General features: G+C 42.9%; 1 protein-coding gene and 1 long non-coding RNA gene across 8 annotated transcripts in view; both read right to left on the reverse strand.

The window, feature by feature from the left end:
- Window positions 1-348: 348 nt before the first annotated feature.
- On the reverse strand, window positions 349-7,709 carry LOC138411266 (uncharacterized). Its single transcript, XR_011243916.1, has 3 exons — window positions 7,454-7,709; window positions 4,309-4,459; window positions 349-1,531 (listed from the first exon to the last, which is right to left on the reverse strand). It is a non-coding gene; the product is annotated as an uncharacterized lncRNA (long non-coding RNA).
- An 8,993-nt stretch (window positions 7,710-16,702) lies between these two features.
- The window catches only part of LOC109639280 (vasorin-like), a 30,318-nt gene continuing 24,106 nt past the window's right edge, over window positions 16,703-22,914 (reverse strand). For all 7 annotated transcript variants that reach the window (XM_069530462.1, XM_069530467.1, XM_069530466.1 and 4 more), the window contains one exon: window positions 16,703-21,901. In XM_069530462.1, the coding sequence (XP_069386563.1) occupies window positions 19,754-21,880 (2,127 nt within the window). In that variant the 5' untranslated portion in view covers window positions 21,881-21,901 and the 3' untranslated portion in view covers window positions 16,703-19,753. The remainder of the gene's footprint in view (window positions 21,902-22,914) is intronic.

Here is a 22,914-nt window from a genome sequence, read left to right on the forward strand (position 1 = left end):
TGTTTCTCGGATTTCAAGAAAATTATGTAAAGTCGACCAAAGTCTCAGTGGATGTTTAAAAAAAACAAAAAAAAAACCTGCTAAAGTAGTGAAATGTTTAAGTTGTTTATTTATAAAAACAATTACATCATTTATTTATTATATTTCATCAAAATGATGTGTTATATGTACTGTTCTTCATTTTAAACATGTTTAAGACACAATATTTACATTAATCAACATAGTTCCCACACTTACAGAGCCTATACATACAGACCAACATACGTGTGGAAAAACACATGCTGTGTATTCCATACGCAGCGGCTCCTGTGGGAGAGGTGGAGGTGGGAAGTGGGGGTTTGGTTTATCTTTTTGAAGTGAAGTGACCCAGAGTGGGGGGTCCCGTCATAAACCTGCCCGTCTGATTCAGGTTGTCAGGGTCATGCGACGTGTTGACCTGGTTGTTTGGGTTGACTGGGACTTGACTCTGTCTCTTTGATTGAAAACGATCCACACGTCTGTAATCAGTGCCTGGCAAGACACACACACACACACACACACACACACACACACACACACACACACACACACACACACACACACACACAGACACACAGACACACCCATACAGATCAATCTGAAATGTTCTTCACTCTTTAGCCACAGTTTCTAGGTTGAATGACATGTTTTCTTGAAATGGTGCCATGTGCAACAGGCGTGGAGGTTAATCTTTATTTTGTGGCTGTGTAGGAGTTGTTGCCCAATCGGCAGCAACGTCTACAGGGGATGAAATCAATTTAAGATCTTGGAAGACATGTTTGTAACAAGTATTTCACAATGAAGTCATTTAATTCAATACGCTAATAGTAATTTAATCTTACTTACTCAACAACTTTTTACGGGCCTCGTTGGTAAAATTAGCTACATAAAATATTTACTCCCCTTTCTGTCATCAATCCCTTTACCTCCGAGATTTCTTCCACAAGAACGCCAAAAATAACCTTCTCAGTTGTCATAGTTGCGACACGTGTTTATCACAACAGAGTGTTGTAGACACCACCGCTCGCTGAACGCAGCCCTGGCCTCTTAGGCACAGTGTTGGCTGGGACATTCACTAAAGAGATGGAAAACCATGACAGCTCTTTGTGCCCGGTTGCCAACGTTGGGCTGAGATATCTAAGTTTCTGTAGCTGTTGACTTTTGCTGCCCCACGTGAAGTACCTGTGTTTTTCACGAGTGAGGGGAAGATGGAGCGGAGATCAACTTTTTGTTTACCAGGTGACTCTGACCCTCACTCTGGTCAACAGCTCTGGGTAGTGGCTGAAAGAATGAGCTTTCTTTCGGCATCAGTTGATGAGTTGGAGGAAGCTCTGAGTAGAGCAGCTGAGGTGGGTCGGGCATGGATGACTCCTGGCTGCCTGCCTGCCATTGGAGGTTTTCAGGTCACACCTAACTGGGAGGAGACCCCAGGGTAGAACTCACTGGAGGGACGATGTATTCCATTTGTCCTGGGAGCCTCTCTGGATTCCCCAGGAACAGCTGGAAAGCATAGCTGCGGGGGGACAGATAGATTGAACTGTTGAGTATTTCTTGAAGTGATATATGTTTTTAATGGACTGCTCTTGGAAACATCAGAGCTGTAACAATCCCTGGAAAAAGACAGTTCCTCCATTTAGCAACTTTCTCGTTTTTGTTCTTGTGAAATGTTCCTCTTTCTTCTGTTTAAATCACAGACGTCTCTGGCTCTCACAGTGGCCCAGGAAAGAGCTGTTTATGTTCACGTATACAATAAATCTGCTCACACACATTCTCACATAAGCTCAGAATCTGTGTCTGAAAATGCTTCTCTTCCCCTCCTGTCCTCCTTTAAACCTCTTTTTGAAAACTCCCAACATGAAGTACAGGACGCTCTCCAAACATAAATGGATTCCTTGGGTTTCAGGAGGGGAAAAACATCGAGGAAAAAAATGCCAGCAGGGGAAAAACACCCAGCCCAAAGAAAGAAAGAAAGGAAAAGAATTATGGATATGAACTTAAAGGAAATAGGGGTATGAGGGGAAAGACTTGTTTCATCAGCTCTGAATAAAACTTTCATTCAGATGAACAAATTATGACGAGAGCCTTGAACCGCTGGGCAGAGCTGCAGTAAATCCATTTTTTACACCTTTGGATTTCGAGCGGGGAGACTCAGTGGAAAACTTCACTGCATCAGTCACACTGTTCACTGTGCTCCAACCTTAACTGCCTCTGTGCTCTACACACATTTACACCTTTAACTCACTCGGTTTTATTCTCTGCTCAACCCTTAAAATAATAGGAAAGTTAAACTAATATCCTGCACAGCTGGGACACATTCAATCTGCTTCATTTTAATCCAGATGTGTCTTCGTCAATCCTGTTGACATACAACTACTTTAAAATAAGGAAATGTGAACCTACAAATGGAAAGTAAATCGTCAAGTGCAGGACGTAACTCGCAGGATGTTGGATGTTGCTATTTAGAGATTTACTAAATGAAAGCATGTTCTGAGGATAGACTATATAAAAATGGACGTAGCTTCCAGTTCCGGAATGTATAGCCAATAGGGAGAAGCCTGATATCTATACTCTCTCAAATCACCAGCAGAGGGCGACTCCACTCGTTGTTTCTATAGAAATCTATGAGAAAATGATTCTGCATCTCAGTTGATTTATGTGATTTATATGAGTTTATGTTTCAGTCTCTAACTTCAAGTCTTCTTCAATACGGCTGATGTTTATTTTATACATTTTGATTCCATTTATGGTCAAATGGGTGTGGTTACAGTGTAGGTGGGAGTGTAGTGTCCCCAGTCAGGCTCCACCCCTCACTCTTCCAAATATGGTTACTTCTGGTTTCAAAAAACAAAATGGTGCTGGACAAAATGTCAAACTGAGGCTTCAAAACTGGAGTCCTGCAACTAATGACGTCACGGTGGGTTGACGCTTGGGTTGATATTGTGCTGTTTGTTTGGCCTCATGCATTTGAAACCGAAAGCTTGCAAATTTAAAAAGATATTTGCACAACACCTACACACAAAACGACTTTAAAAAACATTACTTACGTAGTAAAATTACATTTCAAAAACTTATTTCCCGTGTAGTTCAGTGTATATCCAGAACATATTCATAGACTAGTGCTGTCTCTGTCGCTCTGGTGTTTTTTCTGTTGTGAGGAACAATGATCCTTCGTTCTCATGCCATCAGTTGGTGCCAGTGCAGTTAAAAAAAGGTCAAACATTTTGCCACTGTCATGTCGGCACGATACAAATCACACTTTAGCAGCAGCCAGCAGCCGATTACTTTGGCACCAAGACTGGAAATAACAAGTCTATCCAGTCTCTGTTCTCAGGTAACCTCCACGGTTCGCTAATCAACATGTTATATCTCCCTGAACCACTTATTGGATGTTTCGTTTGGCCTGAAGAACATACAGCACTTAACCGCGCCCATATAACAAATTGTTGTTTTTACACCTAACGTTTATTTTTTATACATGTGTGATTGAAGAGGAGAGCGTGTTCATCCGTGAGTTTTAGACGTGACACACGGCTCATTGTGTTGTTTGTTTATCCACACGCTCGCGGAATAAACTTATAATAATATAATTTAGTTTGAAGACAGAGTTGAAGCCAAAAACTATGGGAACGTCACTTAAGCAAATAAATCATTTAATGTTTTGTTTTTTTAAATGTGATGTTAAAGTCAAATGATTTAGTTTACAGCTCTAAAAACCCAATGAGGTTTGCAGGATCTCTTTAAGCATGAACTCCAGAAAAGGTCTGGTCAGATAGGGTCCGGAAATTTCCCGGTGTTTTGCCTTTTGAACGCAGCAGGAACGTGTCTGAGTTCAGATGAATTCACAACAACCAGCACCAATCCTCACACAGCTTTACTTTTCAGTTTATCTCAAGTTCCCTACTCTTCTTCTCAAGTTTGTCTGTGGTTTGATAAGATGAAGTTCATAAGTTCTCATTATGATTCATGACAAGTTCAACAAACAGAGAAACAGACCGAGACAAACAAAGCACAAAGTCGGTTATTGTACCGGTTCAGTTTCATACAATAATAAACTGACCACTCTCACAGAGAAAATATGTGGTTGCAGCATAAAATAAGAAAAACTCTTCATTCATTATTCATTGTTCTGTTTTCCTCCTGCTGGTTAACTTATGCAAAGTATACGTTCTTGTATGTTACCACCAATTCGGACCATATGTCTCGGAGGGGAAGGGTGCCAGATAATTTTGTTCAGCTTCATGCGTCATGTCCTAAAAATGCACCATCCATCCATGTAAGGCCGTATCTTACCTGTTCCAGCTTCCTGTATTTTCTCTGGCAGCGCCTCCATCGCTGCGGCCTTCTCCCATGAAACCTCCCCGCGCATTAATTAAGACCTGCAACGAAGTCTGACGCCCACGGAGTGACGGCTGACCCTCTCCTGGAGAGTGGGAACGCTGATCTGACGAGGGGGAGGAGGGGGCACACACACACACACACACACACACACACTTGTAATGCAATTTTCAAAAGGGAGTTTGATTTCATCCTGCAGGTATTTGGAAAGCAGAGCGAGAGAAGCAGGCTCTGGGGATAAGGCTCTCCTTTGTGTAAACTTTCCACTGTATGAAAAAAGATCAACAAGCAAAAAAAAGAAAGAAAGACGAAGAAAAGAACGACTTCTATTTCTGAAGAGTGTAGGAGCTGCAGTGGAAAGACGGGGGCAAGTGCAGGGCATGGTTTTGATTAAACGTTATGAGGTACTGAAGGGAGGGTTGCCAGAGAGTTTGCACGTACTTAATTCCGGCCGTCAGTCGGCACTCAATCCGCTCGTACCTCAGAGGCGGAAGGACACGGAATGAGAAAAACAGATCAAGCTGCTGAGTCGTTTCTCAGACAATGTATTTATCTCATTGGCTGATTTAAAACAAGGTGGGAGGAAGAAAAAGAAACTGCATGTTTGCTCAGTGATGAAGAAAGATCCAGAAGAAACTATAAATATGCATATTACTGGTTTCTTCCCAAAAGCAGCATAAGGCTAACAAGCTAAATTAGATAATTACATCATAATATTGTTATAAGTTGGCAAAACAAAATCCGTAATGTGTCACACACTCTCGCTGCTGACTTTAACGAAATGTTGCGTACATGGAGTTTTATTCATGTGCTGCTGTGTATTATGACAAAATGCGTTAACTATTGTAAGTAGAACCTTGTTTCGTACATTTCGTTTTAACTGACAGGACAGTTTCGGTGTGAAATGGGGAGAGACATGCTGCAAAGGGCCGGGTCAGAGCCAAACCTTCATCTATACAGGATGCCTGCTCCAGCTGAAACCACTCTAGATTCTAATGATATTATTTTTCTGTCCTCTTGAAGAAGATTCTACGTTTTTAATTGTGGAGGGTTTGTTTGTTCTTTGCCAGTTTGATGTTTAACTGCATGGAGATGTGTGGAGCAGAATCTCCACACAAGAGAACGTTTGAATGCCTCTTTGGTTTTTCAACGTGTGCCCTGTTATGCTGATGTTCACATTTAGAAGTGAAAGCATTTTGGACAAGGTGTTTTCTTCTATGGGATATAGATCTGGCGAGGGAGGTGTTCATGAAACTTTGTTTGAGATGAGTTTTGGCTACTGAAGGATTGTACATAAGGAGATGAGATACAGTCAGAACAATACCATGGCATTCAAACTCTGAATGACAGAGGTGCTGCAGAAATGAAGGCGACTGTTGGGCCTCGTCGGAGGTTTAGCTACCAATGGTTTAAGTCCTCTTTCTTTGTTCTTCTTAGTAAAGTCATTTCCAGAAATGAGAGAAAAAGAGAGGAGAGATTCAGCAGAGAGAAGAATAAAAGAAATGCATGTCAGGATGTTTTCTGTGTTTTCACTAATATTGAACAGTCCTCTCATGAGATTGCATCATGAGAGCTGCAGCTGTGGTTTTGTTTAACTCGCCTTGTGCAACACTGGCTCATGTTCCACCGTTACAGCTCTAATCCATCTATTCATAATGAAAATCCTAATTAAAATGTCGTATAACACAACATTTCACTGTGATACAATGGCAGGCCACATGTTACCAGAGGTTTGGATGTATGGAGGAAAGAAGAATGGATGTTGAAGTCTGGGAGGACACACTGAGGACTGTGTGTGTATGAGACGACTGAGAGGCAACACATGGAATAAGAAAGGAGGAGGGATGGAGGGATGAGAATATAGATGAGCAGAAGGGTGAATGGATGAAGGGAAATCTGAGACAAAGGGAGCGTGACAGAGGAGGAGGTGTGGTTGAGGTTTGGCCCTGCTCCTAAACGTACGTTAACGACATCATTTTTGGAGCTAAACTAATGCTTGAGATTAAGGGATATCTCTGTATCTGTTTTAAAACCTGTCTTTTTTTAAGTCCTAATTAATAGTCCTGTTAATGCAATCACCGTTGTGACTCTATGTCAAGCTGGACGGTGCATCTCCTCTTCCTCCCATCGTACAAACATGAAGCCAAGATATCGCAGATACATAGCGATAATCGATATATATTCAAAAAAAACCTGCAGTCATGTAGATAAGGACTCAGTTATAATGTAATGTACGAGACGTTTGAGAAAGTTGGACTAATATAATCAGGAAACTCATCCTATATTCACCCATAAGGTATTTGTGCACACATCTGTGTCCTATTAAAACATTTCCTCTCGGATTTCTCCCCGGCAACACATCACCACACACACAAGAATCCCTTAAACACACTCTCTCATATCTCCTCTCAGCAGGCGCCACACAGCCTGCTGCTGGTTCTTAATATTCAATCTCCCACCTGCGAGCTCTCCAGTGTTCTCACAGTCACTGCTGATCCCACACAATCCATAATCTGCCTGTGTGTTAGAGGGGGGGGGGGGCAGTGTGATTAGTCCGATCAGGGAGGGTCCATGTTTCTATGTTTGGTTTCTTACGGTACAAAACATTCAGAGAACTTTTAGCAATGATGTCGTGAAGTTTATGGTGTCAGGAAAGTTTGTGATAACCACTGTGAAAAACACTCGCACACCTCAGACAAGACCCAACAGTCCTCTTATGAAACCACATTTAAATATAAGCCCCCTAAAAATTCTGGATTCGTTCTCATCAAGATCCAGGAATGTTTTAACCGATCTGCACCAGAATGTGATGTTCTCGTCAAGTGCGACGACGATGGCCGAAACTTTCGAGGAGGAGAAAAGTTATCACAACATCCTCCTCTGCCGCCATCTTTGTTGTTGTTGTATTGCTTAACATGCCAACGTAGAGGAAGCATGAAAGTGTGTGGACAGTGACTGTAAATCCATAATATAACTTTGCAAGTAGAATGAAACATGTAGTGACAGCGAAATATAACCAGGCTTAAATGTGTGTGTGTGTGTGTGTGTGGGTGTGTGTGTGTGTGTGTGTGTTGTGTCTCACAATAAGAACATAGCTGACCTTGTCCGTCTCGTCTCCGAGGTGAAATCATTGTGTCCTCCGTCGCCTGCACCTGCTCCCCAAGTGCAGAGTCTGACGAGTTTAAACATTTCATCACACTCGGCCGTTTCAATAGAGACGGACACACAATGTCTTTTGTTTGAGCAGGAAAAACTCATAACTGAGGGAGGTCTGTCGTCTGTGTGGAGGCTCTTCGGGGACTTGTGTGTATGAAAGGAAATGAGCTGATGTCTGTCAGTCAACAAGCTTAAAGCAGCCAAACATGACTGAGGAGCAGATGGAGAATCTAAAAAAAGAGGAAGTGTGCGTGAAAAGTTTAACAGTACATTTTCAGTATCTCTCCGAGGACGGTTCAGACTTCCTGCCTTTGACTGTTGTTCAGCGTTAAACGCTGGAGGAGGATTTAATGCTGCAAGAAGACTTGTTTTTGCGCAGCAGAGGAAAGAAAAACCTTTTGAATTTAAAGAGAAAGAACAAAAAGAGAACAATATGCTCATAAAGCTGCAGAAAACAATATGAGTTTTAGGAAATATAAGCGACATGAGACACACCACACCCAGTATGAAGCCCTCCAGGTCCTGCTTCAGTCTGCTCTCACTGCAGTGTTGCAATCTAGAGTTTTTCTAAATTACGGGGCCATAAGGGGTCCACGTTCACAATGTAGGGGCCAACATACATACATGAAGAATTCCTGGTTCAGTTACTGTGTCTTAAGTCAGGGGCTGCCAAGAAGACAGCTTCCTTCATGGGTCGGGTAGAACGTGTAGGCTCAATTGAAATGAGGTGGAGGATTTTCCATTTTCCTGGCAGCAGAGCTGGAGTTAGACATGACAAGATAGTTTTAATGTCTTGGTTTTGATTTGGTTGAGTTGAAGCATCGTATTCAAGAGTTGGACGACTTGTCGTGTGCCAAAGCCCCCCTGACCCCAACTCCTAGATCCGCCCCTGTCACAGTGTCGCCTTCCTCATCTCCTCCAACCGTCACTCATCGGTGTCGCAGAAAAACCGGCAGCAGCCATTTCTAGTAGGAAACAGTGAATATGGAGGAGACGAGGTCCAGGATGAGGTTGTAGAACCACAGTGAAAAAAACATCGTCCTCCCTCAGTTCAAAATAAAGAAGGATTTCAGCGGCTGCCTCGTCTCAGAAGCCAAAGTAAAAACAGCCGTCGGGGGAAGTTCTGGGTTCAGTATCTCACCATCAGTAAGTGGGATGGAGGAGCCAACACTTTATTTAGTAAATGACTCACTCAACTTCCTGAGTTTGAGATTTTGGGAAACTCATTTATTTGGTGTAATGCACTCATACACAGCGATGATGTGAGTTATATGAGAAGATATAAACAACGTTGGTTCTAGTTCTTTTTGGTGGAACCTTCTTTAAAGTCCTGAGAAATGCCCAGAGGAACTAATAAGAATCCACTTGAGGCAAAGTGAGAAACAGCCCCAGTTCTGACCAGCTGCTCCCTTCAGGAAACAGTGAAACACGCCTCATAAAACAAATACGCTGTCGAATCTCAAATCAACATGTTTGATATTGTCCAAATACAAATAACTTCCTCCCTCTCTCTCTCCTGACTCCCCCCCGCATTCTCCACCCCCTTCCTCCTTCCTGCCAGGTCACGTCAAAACCTGCCTCACATCTGGCTCCACAAACACCAATAAAACAGGGGCCTTTGTTACGGGGGTGGCAATTCAATAATTCAATTGGTATCAATTTGATGGGGGGAGGGGAGGGGAGAGGCCCAGAGGCATACCAGACGCTTCCTGAGTCCAGGGGGAGAAAACAGAACATGGGAGGGAAGATGAAAGGAGGAGAAAACTGAAAGGTAAAATAAAAAACTGGGACATTTAGAGCATTTGAGCTCGTAACATCACATAAAAGCACACGAGTGGGAGAGAAAATTAAAAGCAGTGGTCAGGAAGGCACAAGGAGAAGAGGAGTGACAGAAAACGGGTCATTAAAGATGACCAGGGGAAGAGATCGGTGGCTGAAAATAGCTAAAACACTGGAAACACCCGTCATTGTTGGTGTGAGCGGGCAAAAACAGGCCTGCAGCCTCCGAGGGTCGGAGGTCACCTGTTGAGGGGGGAAAGGTCGAGGGGAACGAGCCTCGCAGCAGTGGAGGGTCCAGAGAGGGGCTTTGTTCTGTGGACACTGAGAGGGGTTAAGAGGAATAAAGAAATCACACAAGTGCTCACGTCCTCAGGGTTTACAGGTAGCTTTGAGTAACCAGTGACTCCTGGAAGTCACCAACTTCTGACTGCATGTGGTGAATGTTGAATCACCAGTCTCACAATGTCACGCCGAATAAAATGTGTTTTTCTGCTCTATTATGTTCACCAGCTCGTGAACCTTGCTGTTCGGTGCAGTGCACAGCGGGTTGATCACTGTTGTTTTGGTATTTTTTGATTGAAAACATCTGGCTCCTGCTGCTGACGACAGGATCAGAGTCTGTCGGCCTTTAAACCAAAACAATTTGCTTAAAGAGGCTAAACAGTCTCGTGCATTTATCACTTCGAGCGACATCGACCTCGTACTGAAAAAACGTTCTCTGGAATAAAGCTTCTACGCAAAGTGAATCAGAGATCTGCTCTGGAAAAAGAAAATTGTTTACTTGTTTTCAAATTAAATTTAGCATTAGTTAATATAACTTCTTAAGTTAAAGTTATAACAATCCTAACCACTTTATGTTTTCAGTGTACTGTGTGTTTACGGGCTCTGTCAGCGCTGTGATTCCTCTCTGCATCGGTGTTTTTGACATGTCTGCGCGCATGAATGCACCTTCCCATGCTCATGTGTGATTTATGCCTCTTGCACATTGTATGCAGACATATGTTTTACACGGCCGTGTCTGTTATGCTTTGCAGCGAAGGCCCCAGAAAAGGTGCAAGTCCTTGGTAATCCCTGCTCTGTGCACTCATGTCATCTCCTATCACAACTCGACCCTGCCTGGCCCCGGGGGCCTATTGTTGTGCCGCAAAAAAATACTGGAGCCCTCAGCTGCTGCTCCAAGGGCCACAAGTCCTCCTACCACCGACATGCAGGTTACATCTGCTGACTGCACTTTTCTTTCACTTCACTTGCAGCACTGTGTGTCTGACTGGCAGCAGGATTAGACAGAAACTACTGAACGGATTTTATTAAATCTTGGTGAAAGGGTGGAATATGGGCCAGGGAGGAACTATTAGGGGCGTGTGCAGCAAGTCTATATTTATTTTATATAAAATCATGCATTTATAGAAAACTGATGAGTGAATGAGTGGAAACTGGTGCAACTGTTGTTATGCACTCTAGTGTGCGTTTGAAATTCCAGTTTTTAAGGATCTTGTTTCTGCTCTTGCTCTGGTTTGTTTCCTCTTCATCAAATGTAATTTCATCCGTTAGCTAAAGCACAGTTCTCCTCCAGATCTCCAGTCCTCAACCTTTATGGAAAATGTTTTTTGATCTCAGAGATCTCGGGTAGCGCTGCACTGCTCTGTGTTACTTTTCCATTTAACTTCAAATTGTGCCTCGGAGAACATGGAAGTCATTAGGCGCCCTGGGTAAGAGGAGACCTTCTCGGGTAAATGAATGGCAATTAAAGCTAATTCAATTAAAGCTTGTGTTGTAGTTCAGAGGGGAAAAGAGTCGTCCAGCACTTTATCCACCGTGATTTTCTCATGAGAAGAAGGAACATGAGAACCCAAGCCAGATTGTGTGGGAAGCCATTTTGGAGACGACTACAAAGTCAGGCTTCTCTTTAAGTGATTCACTTCATTCAGTTCTGCTTTTTTACATGATCACATGAACATGTGACCATCAGGGTCCAGTCTGCTCCTCTTCACTCTGGAGGGTAAAAAAAAAAAAAACCGCTTTGAGATAAAGAGAGGTTGAATTCCATCAAGTCAAAATTGTTTAGTTCATTCGAGACCAGTGCCGAAAAACTTTCACTGTCTTCGAATCTTATGAATCAACCGAAATCAAAAGAAAGTTTATTCCTCAATACTTTCCTTCTTCCCTCCTGTGGACTCATGGTTTGTAAAACTAATGTTGCTCAAACAGGAGTAAATCTGCTTGAGACGACTTTCCACTTTGCATTAATTCACATTTGGTTTTTTCAATACTTGAATTCGAAAAATTGTTTGTGTTAATCATGTGGTTATGGTCCCAGTGATGATTGAATGGGAATAGATAGAACACTGCCTTTATATTTTTCATGATTAAATACATTTTCATTGGTAACCAACAGTTGTCACTGACAAACATCTTACAGCAACAGACATTTAAATGATTCATTTAGTTTCAAGCAATCTTTACAACATTGTATTTTTGGAGAAGAACTCTTTAAAATAGAAAAATGTATTAAATGAATTAGGAATTAATGACAAACGGGCTGCATTCAGAGAAACGGGCAGATCCAGGATTTTTTTTCTCTCAATCTTTAACGTGGCAACATCGAGATAAATGAAAGTGGCCGATCTGCCTTAGTGGACTCGTGATCTCTGAGCGCCCTTCTAGCTTATTACTGTCACCATGACACCAAACATCTCTTAGCGTTAAGGAAGAACATATTTTAATCCAATTCACAATCTCATCAGGTTTGTTTTTGCCTAAACGTGACGAAACCATGACCATAACCTTAACTGAGTGTTTATTATTTTAACCACAACGACCAAGCAATTGTTGGTTGGCAATCCTAGAAGATGCTCCTGTGGGTGGTATTAGAGAGAAGGTGTTAATGATGTTTGTGGTCGTCAGGTCGGAGAACGTGTTGGAATTTCCTGCCGCAGATGAAGGCAGGTCCGGTTTCTGTGAATCCACATATCTCCAGTAAGTGGCTGAGATTTGCTGGGTTTTGATCCGAGCAGAGACATAAACGTCCAGTTCAGAAGCACAAATGCATTCTGCAGACAGATCTGCATTATGAATCAGTGCCAAAAGATTCAGTGCATTCGTAAATTGGTTTTAAACTCTGTCGTCTGTAAAATCCTTTTAACTTAGACATCCAAGATCTTTGTGGCGGAGTTTTCTCTTTAAAAAGCGTCAGCCTCCAGAAGACAGAAACCATAAAGCATGCTTTTAGTGTGTGAGCAGCTGTAGTTAACATTCTCTCTCTGGCCCTCATATATTGCACAGGTATGTCAGCACTGATAGAAAGATATATTGCAGCATCTGGAATTCGCAGTTGTAATATGGTATAAGTGAGGAACAGTACATGTACACACACACACACACACTGAGCAGGGGGGGTTAAGAGGTTTGTATGGTCCGTTTAAACCATTATCAAGTCCAACAATCTGTCTGCAGTTGGATTTCACCCCGTTCACTCGTTCCTCCCTCCTCTTTTCTCTGCTCGCTCCATCTATCCACCCCCAGCAAGCTCCGGCTGCTTTCATTACAACCAGATTGTTCAAATAAATCAAGCCTCTCCCCCTCCCCTGCTTTCTATTTTTTCTCTCTGCGTCTCTTTCTTTTCTCTCAGCGCCCGACAGCAGTCCGTGTGGAGCAGGGACTCTGAATGAGAAGCACATTTCGGGGTTTATGAGGGTGATGGGCTGTGAAGTTTGGGTTTGTTTTAATTTGGGGGCCTCGCTGTGGCTCCTTTGTATGGTTATGTACATACTGACCGTATATGTCGAGGTTTGAGTTGTAATTTTAAAATGAAAGCCAACTTTGATCATGTGGGGGACCAGTCGCACCTTTACACTTGCAAACACTCATAGATATCATCAACAGCCATGAATCTTTCCTCCTGAAAGTGGTGATGATGGCCCAAAAAACTCTGCAATGTTAACGAAGAAAAAAGTGTTTCGCCTCCTGAACGGGATCCGCACCACAGTTTAATGTGTTCCTCCCTGACCCACACCACATCCTTCCACCCAGTTTGGTGGAAATCCGTTCAGTTGTTTTTGTGTAATCTTGTTCACAAACACACGAAGCAACCAGCGAATGGACAGAGGTGAAAACATAACCTCCCTGGCCGAGGTAGGAAGTAACTTTCCATGGAGAGTTATGAGGATTTATCTCAGTGGTCTAGTTCTTAATCCCCCTCCTCCTCCACGTTTATTCCAGTGAAGCCTCATATACCTTTTTTTTAAAGGAGACATATTCTGCTCATATTCCTGTTCATCATTTTTATTTGGGTTATTATTTGAAAGGTTTACCCGTTTATGTTGTCACGTGACATCACAATGATAACGAAGTATCGGCCGGACTCCTGATAAGGTGTTTCAGGAACAGACTTTACTCCCTTTCCTGTACTGCGGACTTTGGGGTCTCGAACTTTGCACATATGTTAGCAAAAACAATAACACACAAGAGGAAAGACAAACTGAAAAAGCACAATACGTCTCCTTTAAGGGATAAACAGTCGCATGTCAACAAGTCAACTCCACTGTGATCTATCGTGTCTGTGCAGTAAGTTTAAGACGGAATATTGTTGCACAAGTCGTTCAGTGTGCACGTTGTGTTCTTATGAGACATACAACATGACACTGCAGGAAACTGTCCTGAACACTTGTTTGTCACTGGATAGTTTTTCCAGAGAGTATTTTTCCAGCTTCTCGATGAATTCCTTTCACCAACACGCTGATCCGAGAAGTGGTCAAAAAAATGTTCCAGACTCAGTCACAAACACTCCGGTTGCTCCGTCTGAGTTTCCTGTTCTGTCGCTCTGTGCTATTCTGACATTTTACAAGCTTTATATCAGTGTTTATGTACGCTGCCCACTGTTCTGCTGAATCCTTAAAGAGGAAATCACTTGCCGCCTCAGTTACAGTTTGCCATCCAACACCACATCCTTTCAAACTGGGTCTTGTTTTAGTAAACGCATAAAACAACCAAACAAAACTGTTGATCCCACAGTTATTTTCTGTGAGGTTCAGGATGATAATCTAAGACGTCTGCCCTCTGAGTCTGAGTGGCTGCATCAGTCCTCCAGCTCTTACAAACAGTTTAATCTGCTCCATGAATATATATTTGGTTATCTGACGTGAGCAGGAAGCTGCATCTGATGTCGTAACTTCTATGTGCATCAGGTTCTGTCTTATTGCAGCTTGTTCATTATCTTATGACTGAATAGGGATACATTGGAAGCCAGGCCAAAGTATCTTGATTGCCCCCTAGTGGCAGGCTGCAGTACAGGTCATGAATTCCACCTCCTCCATGTGAGCAGATGGGACATGAGCCAACTACACCAGACATAACAACAACAATAGCGTCTGAATACATCAGCATGCTCACAATGTTCTCCTCAAATTTTTGATGGACCGTTGATATACACTATATCTACTCACTGGCCCGGATTAGTCTGTTTTGTTCTCTTTTCTGGATGAAGAGGAAAATATCCAATGCAAGAAAATATCTGCTGTCGTGTAGACGAGGCCTGAATCAACATTGCTTGAACGAGTGTGTCAGTGGGACCTTGATGCCGTGGCCCCAGCTACTACTCTGCTGACCCTGGTTACAGATCAACGGTGCAAGATATCAGCGTTTGTATCCTGGATATTTTGGCTTCATTTGCGGATAGGACGAGGAAGTGGAGACATGTCACCTGATATGATCCTATAATGGAAAACACACTACACTGACAAATAAGAAACAAAGGCTACAGTGTCACCACTGCTGCTCATAGATTGTAAGTCTTCCTCCACTCTCGCCCGTGCAGCTGTGTAACAATCCAGCACGAAGCACAGCCCTCGAGAAAGCAGAATGTTGTATTTATTAGTATAATAGCTGCATACTGTGTATGTGTCACTTCCAGGACTCTGGTATTTTTATCACAGCTCTGTGTTACAGCCTGGACTGAGCGACACCTGTGTTCTTCCACGGTCCGTCCGTCGTTTCAACACGTTTGTGTTAAAAAAAGCAAAAGATCCACATCACACTCAAACTACACTGCAGCTCCACATTCTTTTTTTTATCAAAGCAGACATACCAGAGCAGTGAAGTCACCTTCGTCTCCACTCAGTTTGCCATGAATTACTGATCAGTGACACAACGCTGGAGCAGGAGTGTTTATATCTGATTCAAAAATCTAAACATTCACTCTATAGAGAAGATAAGCTAGATGTTAACCAGATAAACCAGATATTCAGATACATCTTGTATTCCTCCCTGTATAAGTTTGGTCTCGTGGTTTGTTGTGTGTGTTTTCCTTGCAGTGAACTGTGGAGTAGGGTGTAAGAAAAATGTAGAAGTTGAGTCAGCAAGAAAGCAGCCACCGGCAAAAACAGCTCAGTCGTCTCATCTGGAAACTGTGTGTAATTTTGTTTTGTTTTTTTCCACTGGCATCTGTTTTTGGTTATTAGCGGAAAATACAGCAAATGACCTCCATCCTCACACCAGCGTTACGTTATAAAGTAATCAGGTTGTGGTTGAGGTCAGTGTGTGTGTGTGTGATTGTGTGTGTGTGATTGTGTGTGTGTGTGTGTGTGTGTGTGTGTGTGTGTGTGTGTGTGTGTGTGTGTGTGTGTGTGTGTGTGTGTGTGCGCGTGCGTGTGCGTGTGTGTGTGTGATGAATCTTCTGTTGGGAATGGAAATCTTTTTCTCAGTTGTTATATTTAACATTCCTCTATTGCAACACCCTGTACATTCGAAACAGACTCATAAACTACAACCAGGGTTTCCATCTCAAGGCTGAAATTCCACTATCTGAATTTAAGGCCTTAGAAATGTTTAAATACATTAAAATATGATATACTCATAATAATCTTTAAAAGGTTTTAGTGGCTCTTAATTATGCTAATGTGACATTTAGAGGTGCAGTTAATTCAGATATTTGAGCTTTTACCATGTGATATGTTTGCGATTTTCATATTGTTTGTTGTAAAGTACAAATGTTTATTTTCATTATTATCAGACTCCATCCAGCTGTTTATTCATATCTAGTGTGATCCACCATCTCACGTCAAACTCTCACTTTATTTATTTATTTTGAGGGAGGAATGTTTTGGTGGCATACATATATGTAAGTTCTCTCTCAACAATACAGATATTGACACGCTGTAATAAAACTATAAGCTGTCCTTTGAGGGATGGTGCTATTCCCTGCTCTGCAACTATTCCTTCATATCTGTTTATTTCATTTATTAAAAAGTCTTAAACTTAACTTGCAAACAGCAGAAACCCTGTGCAACAGGCCCAGATTCCTCAAATCCACAAAAAGGAGTAAAACTGCAAAACCCCTCGCTACTGAGCCCGTTAACATGTACGTTACAGCTCTATTAAAAAAGTGCCATTCATGAAAAAAAACACAAAACCACAGGCGTATTGTCATTAAGGCATTTTAATACTGCTCTTTTTTTCTCAGCATTGTTTTTAAGACAAACATGTAAAGATTCTGACGAACATGAAACGATAAGAAAGAAAAGCTTCTCCTAAATAAACAGGAAAGATACCGTAACAAGCATGTTGAAAGTATTTCAAACATTTCCTGTCTCCTCTCACTGTGCAAAGCCAGAGAGACTTCCAGTTGATATATCGGGGGGGAAAGCAGATATTGTATATGAGCGTCTGTGTTTGCACTGGAATATTGACAGAGTGAAGAGAGAAGAGGAGCTGGAGGATGGTAAGTTGATTTTGGACAGTGTAGTTCATGAGCTCCATTATGAAGTTGACAACTTACTGTAGATGTGGAACTAAACACACGCACACAGACACACACAGACACACACACCTGAACAATCCAACTGAAAACACACAGTCATCTTAGCTTTTGCCTGTTTAGACGACCAAGAACAGAGAAAGCTCTTTTATTCAAAAACTGGCTAAATTGATTACATTTCATGTTTCTTCATTTTTAGTTTGTAATGTAATATAATGCAATGTCTTGTGAGGCAAAAATAAAGGCCCTTTTGTTCCTGGAATACACATCAGTATGTAATACGACTCTACGAGATCTCGGTAAGGCTCAGAGTGCTGCTAAGGCACGTCTCTGTTAACCTGCTTGTGATTCAATAATCTTTTCTAAGGAGAAGGGGGAAAAAAGCACTTAAAGTTTGTGACTTTCCGAGACTCAGACGACAATAAATTTCTCCAAATGGTGCATTTCACAGTCTGGTTAAGCAGTAAACAAGAAAAATAGTCTCCAAACACACGCCAATGATCGTTGTTAGGCAAAAACACAGGATGGTTAAAGTGTAGAACAGCAGCGAGAGGGAGCGTGTAAGACGGAAAAAAACAAAGCTACATGGGAATACTGTGAATGGGTGGTACGGTGGCGCTGTGGTTAGCGCTGGCGCCTCGTTCCAACTCTGTCGTTTGCATGTTCTCACACCTGCAAGCAATAAATCCAGGCACTCCAGCTTCCTCCCACGGTCCAAAGACAAGCAGGTTAGGTTAACTGGCAACTCTAACTTGCCTGGAGCTGTGAACATAACGATGATTAATTGCCATCTTTATTTGTCAGTTTGGTGACGACCTGTCCAGGATGTACCCGCCTGTTACTCGCTGTCAGCTGGGATTGGCCCCATCACCCAAAGATCCTCCAAAGGATGAGCGGAATAGATAATGGATGGATGAATGGATGGATGGAACTGTTTAGACTATGTCTCACAAAACGATACTGTCAACAACACAGAGAGGAAACAACTAGCGTCTAAAAGTTACTGACACTTCAAATTGACTTGAAACTCTTTGAACTTGCTTTGTTTTCTCGGCACATGTGTGCAGCTTTATGGGTTTGGGCTCTGTGGCAAAAGGCCTTTGAACACAGTTTTGGAAGTCACAAACAGTCTGAGGCTTAACCGTGTCTTTATGAAGCGCTGGCAGAGAAAATAAAGTGTCTGACACTTGACGGTTGGATTCATACGGCGAGTTCATCAGATATACTGTATGTTGGCGAAAAGGCTCTGTGGCCAAGTTTTAATTCTGTCATTTAAAAACTTCCTCATTGTTGATTACTGCCGGTTGTTTTTGTTGCTGGTCTCGTTAATCTCTATAAACAGATTCTGTTTGGACCAATCACGTTTGAGCAGGCTCTGGTTGCAGACAGTCCAAGAATAGCCAACATACCGTCCAGACTTTAAACACGTCGAGAAAGTATCACTGTTTGTGTTTTGTGTGGCGAAACCTTCAATGATAAAAGCAACTATCGAACTGTAAATTGTGAACAGCGAAGGGATTTTCAACTCGGATATCAGCTGTCTACACTGGAAGCCCCAAAATATTGGCCATTTCCCGCAGAGGCTAATTCGTCGTCATGTGAAAGCCGATGGGCTCAGAGATTGTGGTCTCATAAACTTAAATTAGTATTCACTTCTACAGTCACTAGAAGGGGCTAAGGACATTTTTAGCAACATGTAACCTAAATACTGAATAAACAATTACAGAAAAAAAAAACTAGAAAAGACAACACATGGACAGAAGCAGAAGAATATCATGACATCAGCTACGCAAAACAGTCTTCTCGTCACGGCACAAAACAATATCAACAAAGTCAATTCACAATGGCTTTTCATTCAGTCCATTTATCTTTCACAGCAAATGTATCTCCTGCGAAGTCAGAAGCTTCTGAGATTTCTAGAAAGAATCATTGTCTGTTGATACTGAAAAATCAAAATCCACATGTGAAGAAACTTTCAGATTAGATCATGTCAACAAAATAATGTGGGGTTTAGGCAGCTTTTTATTTTTTCTCTTATTGCATTTCCTCGTGTGACCATCAGTCTTTTGGCAGTTCATCACTGGGAGACCACAAAGGGAAGGGAATATGTCTTTTCAGTGCAAGTTCTTTTTATAGTTCCCATGGAGCAGGTGGAGTTGTTCAAAACCCCATTTTGCTCCAGGGCCTGTGGTCCAGGCAAGTCCCTGTTTTCATTTAAACCATCATCATATCCTCTTCTTCTGTGGCCTGACACACCTTCCTCCATTTTCTCCTTAATCCAGCAACAGGATGACAGCTCATTCACATAGTTTCTGTTATAAAAACGAACACATTTTAAAAATGAGCTGTCGAATACAGTTGTGTCGATGCGAAAAGGCACTTCCATTTTCACTCCTCTACTAAGACGATTGCACTTAGTTAAATCACTCAGTTAAGTCTCACATCCATCAAGCTCAGCTTTGAAACACAGTGGTTTAGGACATTTCCAATATGCTTTCTATCTTCAACATTAAGTACCTTGAAAATAGAGGATTCATTCTGCAGTGTTATCATTTCGACAAGTCCAAATAAGTAAGTGCCACTTTTCAAATTGTGTGAAATTAGAATGAAATTAGACTTTAACCACTAAATGAGCCAAAGCAGGATGTCAAAAGTCCTGATGGGTAAGCCCACTCACTCTAAAATCTTTCCAAATGTTCTTGGAAATAGTGCATCTTAGAAATACGATGGCTTTAGTGATGCTAGATTGTTGTTTGATGGGCAATGTCCTTGCATCAAGGGTACCTCATAGTCCAAGCCCCCATTTTGTTGCAAGGATGGAGGTGGCTGAGGAGTGTGACAGCGCTCAATCTCAGGCTGCTTCTGATGAAGTGTACCATTTCCACCATTCTCCAGGCAGGCCTTGATCCCTTCCAGTTCCATGGGATCTGGATCAGCTGGGCCCAACTCCAGCTCCATTCCTGCCTTGGACTGCCTCCTCTTCCGCAGGCAGATGATCATCCCAGCCAACACAGCCAACCCCAGTACCAATGCCAAGGCAGCCAGGGCAGGGATCAGAGTATATGTTACCTGGCTCTGTGTCTCCACCCTGGGCTCTAAGGATGTCAGTGGAACCCCTTCGGTCCGAGCTTCTGTACATGACCCTGTTTCTACAGAGCTGTTTGACCTAGAGATGACTTTCTCACCCAAGGGACTGGCACATACTGAGTAGGTGCAGTTGGGTCTCAAACCACGCAAAGTGTACTCGGGGTAGGATGCTGGTACACTCAGGATAATGGGGCGTCGGTCAGGTCCTGAGAGGTTACGGTAGGTCAACCTTATACCACGAATGTGTGGTCGTGTCTCAATGAAGCGATGCAGGTCAAGAAGGATAGATGTGGAGGTCACCTGGCGTGAGCTGATGGCATCAAGTTCAGCAGGCATCACAGGGGCAACTACTGAAACCTCTGTTGCTACAGGTTTTGGTGGCTCAGGAACTTCATCCACATTTTCACAATAGAGACCAGAGGTTCCTGAGGGACACAGACAGCTGAGTCTACCCGATGGATCGAAATTACAGGTGCCCCCATTAAGGCAGATGTTTGGTGGGCAGATGTGCTGCTCATATTCCCCACTGGTGGAACTAGGGGAGATTGGAAGTTCTGGTGCAAGGGGATAGCTGACTGTTTTTGAGGACACTGTTTCCTCACTGGGAGGTGGAGGAGGAGGAATAGCATTGGTACGGGTGGCTTCAGGGGGTGTGGTGAGCATCTGGGGAACAGGAGTACTTCCAATGGGTGAACCAATCAGCACTGTTGTGGTAGGTGGACATCCAAAATCTTTGTGCTCAAGTGCTGAAATCATCTTTCCAGCATTAACTAGAGGGAAGTGGCATCTAGTTTCCTCAGGCCTACCAAGACTCATACCCTTCTCAGTTAGCCACACAGGGAACCAGGCTAATGGACACAAGCAGTTGAATGGGTTCTCAGCTGCTGTAAGGCGCATCAACCTAGGGAATATTTGGAAGAAACTCTGTGGAAAACCCTGTAGATTAAGTCCACTTAGATCTAGTTCTTGAAGTCCTGTCAGTTTCTGGAAGTCCTCCATCCTGAGCTCTCCAAATAGGTTGGCTGCCAGGTTGAGCCTGATCAGCCCCTTGAGGGAGTCTTGCTTTAAGGCCTGTGGCACCTCAGTTAACTGGTTAAAGGAGATGTCGAGCTCATGGAGGTTCCCCAGGGAAGTTATTAGATCCTCATCCACAGAGGTAAGCCCCAGAGAGGCCAGCTTAAGGGCTTCCAGGTGAGGAGTCTGGAGGTCTGAGGGTCCCAGGCTTGGGATGTTGTTGTTGCTGAGGTCTAGAAGCAGAAGTTTGGGGAAGTGAAGAGCTGGAAGAGATGTGAGCTGGTTACCTTGGAGCTTGAGTTCCAGCAGCATATCTAAACCATCAAAAGCTTCCAAATGGATACTCTGAATGCGGTTTGCATGGAGATAAAGCCTCTCAAGCTGGACCAACCCAGAAAAACTCCCTTTGGAAATGTGGGTGATGTCATTCGTGGACAGATCCAAGTTCTTCAGCTTTGACAGCATCTCAAATACGCCATCTGGAATCTCTACCAGCACATTCTGACTCAGGTCGAGCATCTCCAACTCCACCAAGCCTCTGAAGTCATCTTGGGACAAAGTGTTGATGCCATTCTGGAAGATGTATAGTTCGTGGGTGCTGGTGGGGACACGGGGCACAGAGCTGGACCGTCGTTGAATGCAGAATATAGAGTCCTGGAGTGGGCAGTTACAGTCTGCTGGGCACTCAGAGGATAACACCTGCCCAGATGAGAGGAACAAGAGCAGGAAGTAAGGTAACATCGTGGTGGCTGGCCCGAAACTCTAGAAGACACAAGAAAGAGAACGGTTGGTGTTAGTGACAAGCCACATACTAAGTACAATATGAAACAAACACAATAGGGTGTTCATAGGTAGCCGGTTAAAGACATTGTTACTGATGAATATATAAAAGTTAAGATGTAATTCCTGAAGTCTAAATCATAAATGGTCATAAAACAATGCAATCACAAGCACAATCAACAAACCCTAGCTTCCACACTCACACAGGCAGACAGTATATACAAACACCAACTGCTCCATCAAAGTGAATTTAATGTTTTATATCCTTAATGAGCAGATACCCCAGGGATCAGGCCCCACAGACCAAGACCTTGAGTTAACACAGCCCACCCAGGGTGACCATTCCTGGGTTAAGTGAGAAACATATTCAGCCCGGTCCCTGTGTTTATGACACAGTCCTTAGTCCGTGAAACCCAGTCTGCTGCAGATCAGTTGGACAGCCGCAGCCACACGGCTACAACATACAAACATACCCCGAGCAAATATGCTGTGATTGAGAAGGCACACAGAGACACACCCGAACATTCAATCATATGTTTGACATATTTGCCTTATCGTGTTACCAAAAGAATAGGCACCACACACAGACTTGTTGGGAAATGAGGGGCAGGAGGTGCTGTTTTGTGGTAGTGCAGCAAATGTAAACTGCATTTTCTCTAAAGATGTATGTATATACACATTTCAACTTTACACTGGTCTATTCTGTAACACAGGTTAAGGTTCTAAATGGCCAAACAGCAAAAACGTCCCTAGCGCAGTTTCTTTTTGGTGTATTATCCCGACTTGAGCCTGATGTAGTAAATGTTACCTTGTCCCTGACATGCATGGGGATTGTTTGTTTTCACCGATCACAGACATGTGCAGAGTAAGACGTCTGCCCAGCCAACGTAACCAACTTGAATCTGAATATCATTTCAAAAAGACTTTCTGAACCTGGCTGCCCTGGATTGGGTAACCACACTCTTACATGGAGTGGGCTACATCCTTTTTTCTGT

This window comes from Paralichthys olivaceus, chromosome 8 (assembly GCF_024713975.1).
Source record: "Paralichthys olivaceus isolate ysfri-2021 chromosome 8, ASM2471397v2, whole genome shotgun sequence".
Taxonomy (NCBI): domain Eukaryota; kingdom Metazoa; phylum Chordata; class Actinopteri; order Pleuronectiformes; family Paralichthyidae; genus Paralichthys; species Paralichthys olivaceus.